This window comes from Trifolium pratense, linkage group LG3 (genome assembly GCF_020283565.1).
Source record: "Trifolium pratense cultivar HEN17-A07 linkage group LG3, ARS_RC_1.1, whole genome shotgun sequence".
NCBI classification, from domain to species: Eukaryota; Viridiplantae; Streptophyta; class Magnoliopsida; order Fabales; family Fabaceae; genus Trifolium; species Trifolium pratense.
Genome location: NC_060061.1, coordinates 5764917 through 5777404, shown reverse-complemented (window position 1 = coordinate 5777404; position 12488 = coordinate 5764917). Strand labels below are relative to the sequence as shown.

At 32.0% G+C, this 12488-nt stretch overlaps 1 protein-coding gene across 1 annotated transcript; it reads left to right on the top strand.

Moving 5' to 3' along the window:
• The first annotated feature begins 6694 nt into the window (after window positions 1–6694).
• LOC123915685 (probable inactive receptor kinase At4g23740) lies at window positions 6695–10596 on the top strand. Its single transcript, XM_045966886.1, has 3 exons — window positions 6695–7234; window positions 7699–9004; window positions 9801–10596. The coding sequence occupies exons 2-3, from the start codon at window positions 7762–7764 to the stop codon at window positions 10490–10492; spliced, it is 1935 nt and encodes a 644-aa protein (XP_045822842.1). The 5' UTR covers window positions 6695–7234; window positions 7699–7761; the 3' UTR covers window positions 10493–10596.
• The last annotated feature ends 1892 nt before the right edge of the window (window positions 10597–12488 follow it).

Below are 12488 nucleotides of genomic sequence, written 5' to 3'. Positions count from 1 at the left end.
AATCGGAGGGGGCTGGAACCACTAAATTGATCTCCGAACCAGATTAAACGATTCAGTGGGTCAGATACTGGGGTGAAAAAAATAATAGATTTGATATTTGAAAAAATGACAAAAATAACATGAAAAAAAAAAGAAAGAAAGATAAGAGACAGAAAATGTTAATTAAAATTTAGGGAATTACGTTAATAATTTTAACAAATAATAAACATTCAATTTATTTTTAGTATTTAAATTATCACCATTTTTTAATAGTACATATTTAACACTCAAATGAAATAACACGGGTATATTCTAATTTAATCAAGGTTTCGAATTCAATTCGAAGTTGAGTATGCAACAACGTTAAAATTTTTAATAAGTTATAAGTGTTTGTCGTTTATTTGAATTTTACAAGACGCAATAAAATAATCTTTATAGTTGCGCGTTGAATGTTTGCCGCTCATTTCAATTTATTCTCTTGATATAACTTTTACTATTTTAATGAAACTTCTAATTAGAACACAATTATTATTTTTTTTAGTTTTAGCCAATGGCCAAAACAAGTTGAAGCAAAATTGATTGTAAAAGTCTTCTTAACCAGTGGGTGGACACCTTTGCAACATAAAGTGACTTTGCGGTGAAAGTTGCTCTTAGATTGTATTAAGAACTTTTATTTTTGTCAAAGAAGCGATATTTCATTCATTCAAAAGCTAAATAGTCAAATATTACCCCATATGCATATCACAACTCACTAACCGAATAAAGTACATAATTTATGCATAATCAAACAGATAAAACCATCAGCACTAGATTTACCCCTAACCTGGCCAACTAAAAATGAATACAAGAAACACAACACACAAGTACAGGAAACACAAAAAGTTGGACACTAACTAAAATTCTAATGAACAAGTTTTTTTTTTACTTAAGTTGTTTTTGTGTGCTCTCTCAAGTGTATTCTTGTACTAGTGTATTCAAAATCGAACATTTATTAATATGCTTGACAATTGTATTATTTTTTTCCTTTGATTTTTTTTCTTTTCGAAATATGTAATCTGAAGTATTTGTGGGGGTGAGAAAAGCTGGACACTCTTTTTAGTTAAAAGGAGGAAAAGAAATTCTGGCCTAATAATTGAAAATACTCTTCACTATATATACGGATTTGGACCCTCTCCAATTTTCTCTCAAATTTTCTCTCCTTTTGCTTAATCTCAGGGTTGGTAAAAGGAGAGGTAACATTAAAGAGAAAATCAACCATTAAATTAAGCAAAATGAGAGAAAACATTAAGGAAAATTGGAGAGGATCCAAATCCACTATATACTACAGCAAATTTCATCCCTTTTTTGAGTTGGAAATGTACAACTCAATGCTTCACCCATTATCTATTTTTCTATATGCTAAAACAAAAATAATAATACTAATAAAAAATTTGAGAAAAAAATAAATCATGAGAACAAGAATCAAAATTCGTGTAAAAAATAAAGTATAAATAAAATTATTTCTATTTTAATGTTAGACGATACTTTGAGTTTTAAATATAAACAATATAAATTCAATCACTTTTGACTTTATAATTCAATGTCATTGTTTAAATATGTGATGAGAAAATCTTCATTTTCAAGAAATTATGACTTAATTATTTCATTCTTCCACCAATTAACTATGCATTATTTATCCCCTCCTTCTCTTAAGCCAGCATTATAAATAAAAAAAAAAAAAAACAAAACAAAAAACAGAGCTATAAAAAAAGCAAAAATTATGACATTTTCAAGCTTAAAAATAAAGCAAATATTGCATAATCAATAGTTGTGATGTTGGAAGACAATACATGTAGATGACCTACCAAAATGGTAATGCCCCCAAAGGATATAGATGCATGTATTCCCCAAAAGTTGCCTTAGGTAGTGGTAACATATCAAGACGGTAACATTTCCCCACCATATTGGCACATCAAACTATCGAAACAATGAACTAAATGTTGAAACACTTGCATATGATTGTGAGACATGTCTTTCCCACACGCACGGGCCACACCAATGGATGATTTATGGTTATCCCTCTAAAACCAACAAAAATACTACTAGTAATTACAAACAGTACAGTCTTTGATACTGCAGACAGGTTTCAATAGAAAAAGCAGGTTAAATTATTACAAGCATTTCCAAAAGTTGAGCAAAATTACCATGATCAGAGTTGACCTAGTATAGTGGTGCTCCTCTTTAGCACCGATAAATGTGAGAGGAGTTTTGTACCCGCAAGTGCTCCGATGCTCAAGTCGATAAGAGCGTGAAGCAAATGTTTTAAGAGTAGAGAATAATGTACTTGACTGCAGTCTCGCAAGTGGATCAGTCTGTCGTCGAGTAATAATTCACACTCTAGTGTATTAGAATGAGCTCGTATCCACATGGATTGTGTCAAGGCGACTAGTTTTGTTTAGGAATTAAGATAGTTTTGTTTTCGCTTTATTTGTTTTAAAAAGGTTTGGAGACAGAAGTTAGATAATATAAGACTAAATATAAAAGAAATGGTTCAAGATGATAAAAGTAGGTTAAGTGTTTTCGAATCCCTCACCTATTCATGCTCGGTAACTGACGTTATATCTACTTACTTTATTATCTGGTAGATTAATTTGGCAGAGTTCATAAAAATATAAGTATCACCATTAGAGATGGTCTAAGTATATAGATTGTACGTACTTTATTATTTTTTGTAGCTTTTTTTAAATATTTTTAATTTTACTTAACTCCAATCCATAAATTATAAATTTTGAGAAAAGGTTACATAAATTCCTACATAATTGTTGAGGAATTTGATCCACATCCCGTTTCCTGAACCAACAAATGTTTTTCTAGATAATGGCCTTGTGTATGTATTAAGCCATCGAAAAGGACAGAGGCAGTTGGAGGAAAATGACATGAATATATAAGTGGACTCTTTTTCTCTTTGTCTTTGCTTCTTACCCCAAACACCACCCAAATCACAATTCACAAATAGCAATACTCTCTCCGTCCCATGAAGAAAAAAAAAATCACACTTATTAATAAAAAGTAAAATATATTTTTTTGGGTTTTCCTCAGAATAATTTGTATAATAAGACGTAAAAACAATTCTTATTGATTGTTGTTTATTGAGAAAATGAGAAAGAAAAAAAAAATTAAATGCAATTTCCATTTAATTTTATGAGATTAAGGAAAAAAAAACATTGTTGAAAATGATATTTCCCTTATAATTTGAAACAAAAAAATGTGGTTTTTCCCCTTATAATTTGGGACGGAGGGAGTACCTTATTATTATTATTATAAATGATGATCAAAAGGTGAAAACACTAATATTAATGCATCTTTTTTTCCTTCTTAATTATTTCAAACCACGAAAACATTCTTGTTGGAATTAATTTATAATTAATCATATAAAACATGCTCAACAATAAAAATTAAATTTATAATTTTACTTTAGCGCGGAAGCCAAACAAACATATAAGCATGTATATAAAACAGATCTACGACATGTTGATTTATTGAAGATCAGTATTATGAATACCTGAATGACGAATCCATGAGATAAACACTCCTGAAACACAAAGAAAGATAACCGGATGACAAACACATGTTGGCTTGTGGTTCTTCCTCAATCGTGACTCCTTATGCCCTAAACACTCTTCAGATGGGGAGAAGATGCGATGTGCAGTGTGTCCGGTATATTGGGGACCATATCTTGTATATAGTGTGATGCAGGGACGGATCTAGAAATCAATCACACGGGGGGCCGAATTTCTTTTTTAACAATAAATAATAGAGTTAAATATATTTTTTATCCTTATAAAATAACGAGTTTTTATGTTTAGTCCTATTAAATTTTAATTTAAAATATCCTTTAAAATATTGCAGTTTGTTAAGAATAGTCCCCATTTTGAAATATTCTTACAAAAAATTGATACTTTTAGTCCTCAAAATAGTCCTATAAAATACAAATATGGACTAAAAGTAAATTTTTTGAAGGACAAAACTTAAAAACTCATAATTTTATAAAGACTAAAAATATATTTAACTCAAAATTATTAAATAAAATCACAATAATTTATTTAAGAGGTGTCATTAGCAACTATATGTATGTGGAAGGGGGGGGGGGGGGGTTGAAGCCCCTACTTGCCCCCCCCCCTTCAGTCCGTCCCTGGTGTGATGACTAATTAAAGTTCCCATTATTCCGAAATGAGTCATCCTGACACCCACTCATATTGAGCCCATATCCAATTAATTATTTAATTTCTAAATAGAAATCTAATTAGCATTTTAACTTTATTTAATCATTTAATCAATTAAGGCTCACAATTGATAAATAGCTAATATAATTATATAAAGATATTTACCGCACAATATTATTGAAATATTATGAAATATTCCAGCAATTCTCTCTATAATTTGATTCAGTAGACACACTTTTTTTTTACGTTACATACACACATTGTTTCTCTTAAGTTTAGTGACCATGAAAAATGAATAATATTAGATTAATAGATTATATAAGGGGTGAGTTTTACGATAAACCACTTAATGATTTATAGTATAAAAATGGGATGAGTCAGCTCATTAATCCACAAGACTCATATGAGTCAGATCGTCCTCATCAATGTGTAGTCCACCATTGCATTTTTGCTCTACAGTATGTAGATGGATTGAGGATGAAGAAAATGAAATCAAGTAACTTGATTTTATTCTAAAATGATATCTTGTCACTTTTTTTTTCATCTTCATCTTTTTAAGTAAAAAATAAAAAATGGTTGAACCTTTGGAACCCATTAAATTAACTATTTATCTAATTCTATATGCTTTTTATCTGATTTTACAGTTTTTATCCCAATTTTATTATAGGGCAATTTTCATGCCTAACCAAATCGGACATAGGTCCGGTTCTAGATTGAACCGATTGAACTACCCGGTTTGATCGGATTACTTGATAAATAGTCATGATGGATATATAATGTTGGGGCTTTTTTGTACAGGTCATTTTTTGGTGTTGGACCATTGTCAACGTTGACTGTTTGTCGTTATTGTAAAAGTGGCAATGAAGCAATGATCATTTCACCACTCTTAAACCTGCCACCCATTGCTCCTACCCTTCAAAATATGTAATCAATGCATAGATCTATTTCAACGCCTTTATCTTTTTAATACCACTCAAGTACTCCTGTGATTATGCACTCGAGTTATTGATGATGATATAGATAATTAAAATCTAATGTTGATTTATGATATGTTTGAGGAAAACGCCCTCAATCCTAACAGAAACATTTCTACAATAAAAATTTAGTGCGTTATATACTACTGCCTCTGTCATAGAATACCAATAAATATTGAACAATAAAAATTAATGTATTTGGTGTAAAATTTAAACTAAATATATTAATTTTTGTTGATTTATTTAGACTAAATATATTAATTTAGACTATGTTACTATAATATATTGATCCTTAATTTAGATCCTTCAAATAAGATTTTTAAGTTCAACCCACACGGCAGAAGAAAAAAAAGTGTTTGGTTCCTGTGAGCTTAACTCAGACATCGCACTATATGTGCGGGAGCTCGGGTTTGAATCCGATATATTATACTTATTCATTTTTAAGGTAAATTTTCTAGCCATTAGACTACTTGACAAAAAAAAAAGTGTTTGATACAAAAAAACTCCACTATAGGTGACATTTCAAGTTTTCCATTTCATTTTGGAAATACATGAAAATATAAAATCGCAAATGTTATCTTGTTTTAACAAAATTCAAAGGAAATAACGATACCATCACATTGTTATGAATTGTTTTATGTTTTTTTTTTAAAAAATAAAAAAAAATGCATTACACAAATGTTATTTAAACACATTTTTCCTAATAAAAATACAACAAAACTACATTTTTTACTTTTTTTTTTCTTTTTCTAGTTTTTGTATGTCTCGGTATCGTATTTTTGTTAGACATGTCTCCATATAATATAAATATGAGAATTATTGTGTTGACATGTGTGCAGTGATTTAAAATAACACTTAAAAATAAATGAATGAAGTATTAGACTTGAAGTTGCATCAAACCTAATATCACATCTTTTAAACTATATAAATATAAATATAGATGTGAATTCCGGCCAAAGACCATTGTTCGAAGATCCAAATAGCATATTTTACTAGTCCATGTTGCTGCGATTGTGAACTTTAGTTCTAAAAAATTCTTTAAAATAGTAAATAAACTCAAATAAATCAATAAAAATTTGCCCTTACGTAAGTTGGATTCTCCCCACCCAATCGAATTTTCTCCATACCATCAACCATGAATCGAAACCATGAGAGTAGATCCTCTCCTGTCTGATTTCCACTGGAGGGAGTAATTTTTTCATCCTAACCATTGATTAATTTTATAATTAAATATTTATCTTGCAAAAGTAACTAACATGTGATCAAGATTAAATCGCAGGAAATTTACATCGCAGAGAACCCACCCTCTCAAAACCCTAACCATATGTTTAAGAAAAAAAAAAACCTTGGACAAATTAATTATTGGTGGTTCTAATTTCTTTAAAATAATAAATAAACTCAAATAAATCAGTAAAATTTGACCCAAAATATAAATTAAAATCACCCTGAATCCATCGCAAACCCCAAAAAATAACACATACCGTATGAATAATGAATCCAAACAAGTCATTTAAGGCATGAAAGGCACAGAAGTAACATAAGACCCCACATGTTGAAGAGGTAATGTAATATTACTACTACTACCACGTCACTATTTCCACCACCATTTTTCCATGATGCAAATCAAGAGCGGTTTTCCGTTCCAACGTTTCACCGTTATTTACTCATTCATTCATCATTACTACCACTACTACTAAATGGTACTATGGTGGAGCTCCCATTAACTTTGTCAGTTAGAGCCGTTCCACTTCACACCATTTTTCTCGCACACACCGTTACAGCCACCACACCAAATAATCCCGTTAACAATAACAACAACCATTCTTAAAATCCTCTATGTTCTGTTCTGTTCTTCACCACCACAAAAAAACTTTACTCTTTTTTTCAACTCTTCTATTGCTACTACTACTACTACCCCACTATTTCATTTACATTCATAACCAACACTACACAACACAACACAACACAACCCATTTAGGTGCAGATTATTAAAGTGTGTTTTGTTACGGAACAAAAAGACATTCTTCACTTTATTTCAGATCTGTAATACAAGAAAAATTAGCTTTGTCTTTCACCCAAGTCAGTCTACTACTCCTACTACTACTTTACTTTTCTTGAAACTTCGCTTTTCTAACTATAAAATTTGAAATTTTCTCGATTTTCTCATATCTTCACTGAAAAGTGTTTGTTTTACTGAATAAATAAAGACCCAAAAGATGAAATTTGAAACACATCTTTTTTTAATTTTTATTTAATTTTTTTAAATAAAAAACTTACTAGTATTAGAAAAGAAACACTACCACCTGCAAAGTTCATTCTTTTATGCAACAAGTTTCTCAGTGTCAGCTTCTACTTTCATAGACAATCTTCTAGGAATCAGAATTTGAATTTTCTCTCTAACCCTTTTTCTCTTTTTCTGTTTTTTACCCTTTGTCTCTTCTCTTTTCTTTTTCTTTTATTTCGATTTCCACAAGCGGGAAATTTCATTTTTCTTCACTTTATTATATGCTAACATTCTTGTAATTTCATTTGAATCTATGCAGCATTAGTCTTATTGCAGAAACACTTCATTCTTTGTTGCTGCTGGAACTGGAGGTGGAAAAAAAATGAAACTTGTTCATACTTTATGCTTTATTATATGCATATTGTGTGTGAATTTATGGCATGGAAATTGTGAACCTGTTGAAGATAAAGTGGTTTTGCTGGAGTTTATGAACAAGTTTTCACCTTCAAGGACTCTGAATTGGAATGAGAGTTTATCTGTTTGTGATAATTGGACTGGTGTAACTTGCAATGAAGATAGGTCTAGAGTAATAGCTATTCGTTTACCAGGTGTTGGATTTCATGGAAATATTCCACCTAATACTATTAGTAACCTTTCAGCTCTTCAAATTCTGAGTCTTAGATCCAATTTCATAACTGGGTTTTTTCCTTCTGATTTTTCCAATCTAAAAAACTTGTCTTTTCTTTATCTTCAGTTCAATAATTTATCTGGGTCTTTACCTGATTTCTCAGCTTGGAAAAATCTTACTGTTGTTAATTTGTCAAATAACAAATTCAATGGTAGTATTCCTTTTTCACTTTCTAATTTGACTCAGCTTTCTGGTTTGAACCTTGCAAACAATTCTCTTTCTGGTGAAATTCCTGATCTTCATTTCTCAAGATTGCAGCAGCTGAATTTGTCTAACAATAATTTACATGGAACTGTGCCTATGTCTTTACAGAGATTTCCTGATTCAGCTTTCATTGGAAATAATATTACTCTTGGAAATTATACTGCTGTTTCGCCTGTGGTTTCGCCGGTTTTTGTGCCTTCTTCGAGCTCTGAGAAACGTGGGAGATTAAGTGAAACAGCACTTCTGGGAATTGTTATTGTTGGTAGTTTTCTTGGGCTTGTAGCATTTGGTTTTTTGATGTTTGTGTGCTGCAGTTCTAGAAAAAAAGGTGAAGACGACGATGATGCATTTGTTGGAATGTCGAATAAGGGTAAAATGTCTCCTGAAAAAGCAGTCTCGAGGAACATGGATGCTAATAATAAACTGACTTTCTTTGAGGGATGTAATTATGCCTTTGATTTGGAGGATTTGTTGAGAGCTTCTGCCGAAGTTTTGGGAAAGGGAACGTTTGGTACTGCTTATAAGGCGATTCTTGAGGACGCAACCGGGGTTGTTGTGAAGAGGTTGAAGGAGGTAGCCTTTGGAAAGAAGGATTTTGAGCAATTCATGGAAATTGTTGGAAGTCTTAAACATGAGAATGTGGTTGAGCTTAAGGCATATTATTATTCCAAAGATGAGAAACTGATGGTATATGATTACTACAACCAAGGGAGTGTCTCTTCTTTGTTGCATGGTATGTACCATTATTTTAACCAATTACAATATCACATGTTTACTAAGATTGAATTAAATGAAAATAGATAGATAAATATAAATATGTGCTCATTTGTTTCTTCTATATAATAGATAATGACAATGTTTTTCATAAGAATTTTTCATAAGAAAAAGTTGTTTCTACTTTCTTGCCTGTTCAAGTAGCTTGTACATGTTCACTTCTCTAGCTTCGTTGTAGCTACTGACAACTAACGTTTGAATAGCCATTTCGGCAATATGAACTTTGAAGTTTGTAAATGTAGTTGGCTTTCATGTTAGTGTTTTCAGAAACATTAGGATTGTTTACAATTAAGGCGACAATATAATGAAAATGGCTGTAACTCTAGTCAGTCAATAATCTCTGCAGTTGATGAAGTTAGGACAGTTGAATTCTAAGTTCTCAATTTGCCAAAGTCACAATGTGAACCATTTGATATCTGTTCAATGTTGATTGACTGCTGTGAATTCAGGTCCATTATATCATTGTGCTAATGCCATGAAAATATTTCTGCAGATTATCTGATTGCTGATGTTTCAATTTCTGATTGCTTATTGTATTAATGTCTTTTGTGATATTATTGAACATCATGGAATTTCACATTCTTACATAGGGTAGACATTGTACACAACATTTTCTGTTTTGCTAGAGAAATAAAGATCCAAATTTATCAATAAATGGAAACAACTTGTCTTAAAAACGTTAAGTTAGTACATTATACACATTACACAACTGCATAATATACTTTCCTTATTATTATGCTTTGTGAGAATTTCAGGGAAAAGAGGAGAGGAAAAGGTGCCTTTAGATTGGGATACTCGGTTGAGAATAGCTTTAGGTGCTGCAAGAGGCATCGCTCGCATCCATGTTGAAAATGGTGGTAAACTTGTACATGGAAACATCAAGTCCTCAAACATCTTTCTCAACACTAAACAGCACGGCTGTGTATCTGATCTTGGTCTAGCGACCATATCAACCTCACTTCCCCTACCAGTCTCACGAGCTGCCGGTTACCGAGCACCTGAAGTTACAGACACAAGGAAAGCAGCACAACCTTCAGATGTTTACAGCTTTGGAGTGGTGTTACTAGAGCTTCTAACTGGGAAATCACCTATCCACAATACTGGCGGCGATGAGATTATCCACCTAGTGAGGTGGGTTCATTCGGTTGTGCGAGAGGAGTGGACGGCCGAAGTATTTGACTTAGAGTTAATGAGATATCCAAATATAGAAGAAGAGATGGTGGAGATGTTGCAGATAGCTATGTCATGTGTGGTAAGAATGGCTGATCAGAGACCTAAGATGTCAGAAGTTGTGAAGATGATAGAAAATGTGAGACAGATCGATAATACACAAACTCGACCATCATCTGATAACCAAGGAGGAGTTAAATTATCATCTCAACGCGATAACGACAATGATAACTCGCCTTCTTCCACTTCTTCCCCCTTACCAAAAGGAAGTGATTGAAAACAAATTTGTTGCTTTTTATTTCATTTGAGTGTATTTGTTCCACGTTCTAAAAAAGTGCAAGATGATTAACTACTTATTATTTTTTTCATATGTTTTTTTAATTTTCCCGAATTAGCACCTGCTTGGTGCTACAATTAGTTTTCTTTTTACATTATCAATCATTTCTTTGTATCTTTGTGTGTGTGTGTGTGGAGATGAGTTGTAACGTGAAGCAGTTTTCACCAAGTGGATAATCTCATCACACCAAAGCCAAACAAGTCTTACTATGAACTAAATTTATTCCAATGTATATCAACCTGAACTGATCTGATTATTGTTTCCATGGTTCATGAGAACAATGGAATAGCCTTGATTATTATCTTGAAAATGTTATACAATATTAACAATATGTAAGTGTAGAGGATTTTCTTGTTTTTAAGCCGCGTGTTTGAATTGATGGTGAATTAACACCGCAATTTTGTTGAAGTATCTAGCGTAATTCTACCACTAAAACAACTGCATGGTTTGTTCAAAACTACGTCAGAGAGGTGAGCTATGGTGCAATGCAATAACGCTGTTCCATGTCCAATTCAATGATCGAACACATAATCTCAGTTAAGTTAGAAGAAACCTGCATCATCTCATCTAAACACTCTGCTCTTAGGTTATAATGAGATGACGGTGTCACTGGTTTAGATTTTGGATGGTTACAATGAGATGAGCCCAAGTGCGCCAGCATTTAAAATGGTTATATTTAATGCTCCAACTTGAGCCAAATGTATTCACGTGTTCGAACCTTCCCCTCTCCATCAATGCCACAAATCTTGTTAGCTAGTAGTAGAAATCTCCAAAAGTGGACATAATATAAAGTTTGTATTTTTTTGGTTTCGACATTTATTCCATAGGACCAGTGCCTGAAGACAATAGTATTTCATTAGAAAGAGACAATTGTGGGCACACTTCTCTCTATTCCGGTGAACTATTTCCTGACACCATCCATTTTCTTTCTTCCATATTTTACTATTTACTCATCTATAAACATTTAGGTGAGACTATGCAGTTGCACAAATATATTTTTTAATATGCGCCGGTCAGGAATCGAAGATGATACCATCGTCATGGAATTTTCACATGAGGGAATCTAGTAGAAATCTCTCTATTCAGTCCTGTTAAAGAATTTTTTTTTAATACAAATCCCCTTTAATGACTTTGACTAGTACGTTGTTACCGTAGAAATAAATGAGTGATTAGATTCCTTATAAAATTTTAGCCGCGGAGAATCTATTTTCCATAAGTTGGATTACTAGAACGGCCTTTTGCTCTCAAGAGGTGGCATAAATGTTTTAAGGGACTTGGGTATTTTGATTGAAGTGAAATTACTGTTTTAGCTTAGAGTAAATTTTTTCTAGATTAAATCCTAGAATGACAATGTGGCGGGAGATGAGTTTTGATTTTCCTGAAGTCAAATCTATAAAGTTCGGGTATTCTCATACCCGTCTTAAATTTCAACGGGGATAGAAGGTAGAATCTCAAATTCATACCCGATGGAGAGAAAAACAATTTATTTAATATTCAACTTAAAATTAAATATTAAAATGTAATTTAAGAGTTTGATTAAGGATTTTGAATTTAAGAGATGTAAAATATAATTTCAATATATGCAGGGAGGGTTTGAGGCGGATATCAATATCCCCATTACCCACCCCACCCCCGTGAAAACTCCGAACCCGAACTCCAACCCCATCAACTCGAATTTTCTCCATCAAATGAAATAATTAGGGTTCGAACTCATCAGGCATAACAATTTTAGCATTATTTGTGTAGTTTTTTTTTTCTTTCATTAATCTCACTTTGGCTTTGCATTTTTTTTTTTGACATCACTTTGACATCGTATATTCGTATGTATTCTATTTAATAAATTTTGTTCACTTTGACATCGTATATTCGTATGTATTCTATTTAATAAATTTTGTTAACAAAATCTTTACCAGAAAAAAAAAAATTTGTTAACAAA

What these genes read in the sequence shown, in the direction of transcription:
- LOC123915685 (XM_045966886.1), top strand. Translation starts at nt 7,762, where the DNA reads ATGAAACTTGTTCATACTTTATGCTTTATTATATGCATATTGTGTGTG. An exon ending in TGTCTCTTCTTTGTTGCATG is followed by an intron (nt 9,005 to 9,800) that starts GTATGTACCATT and finishes TGAGAATTTCAG; the next exon opens with GGAAAAGAGGAGAGGAAAAG.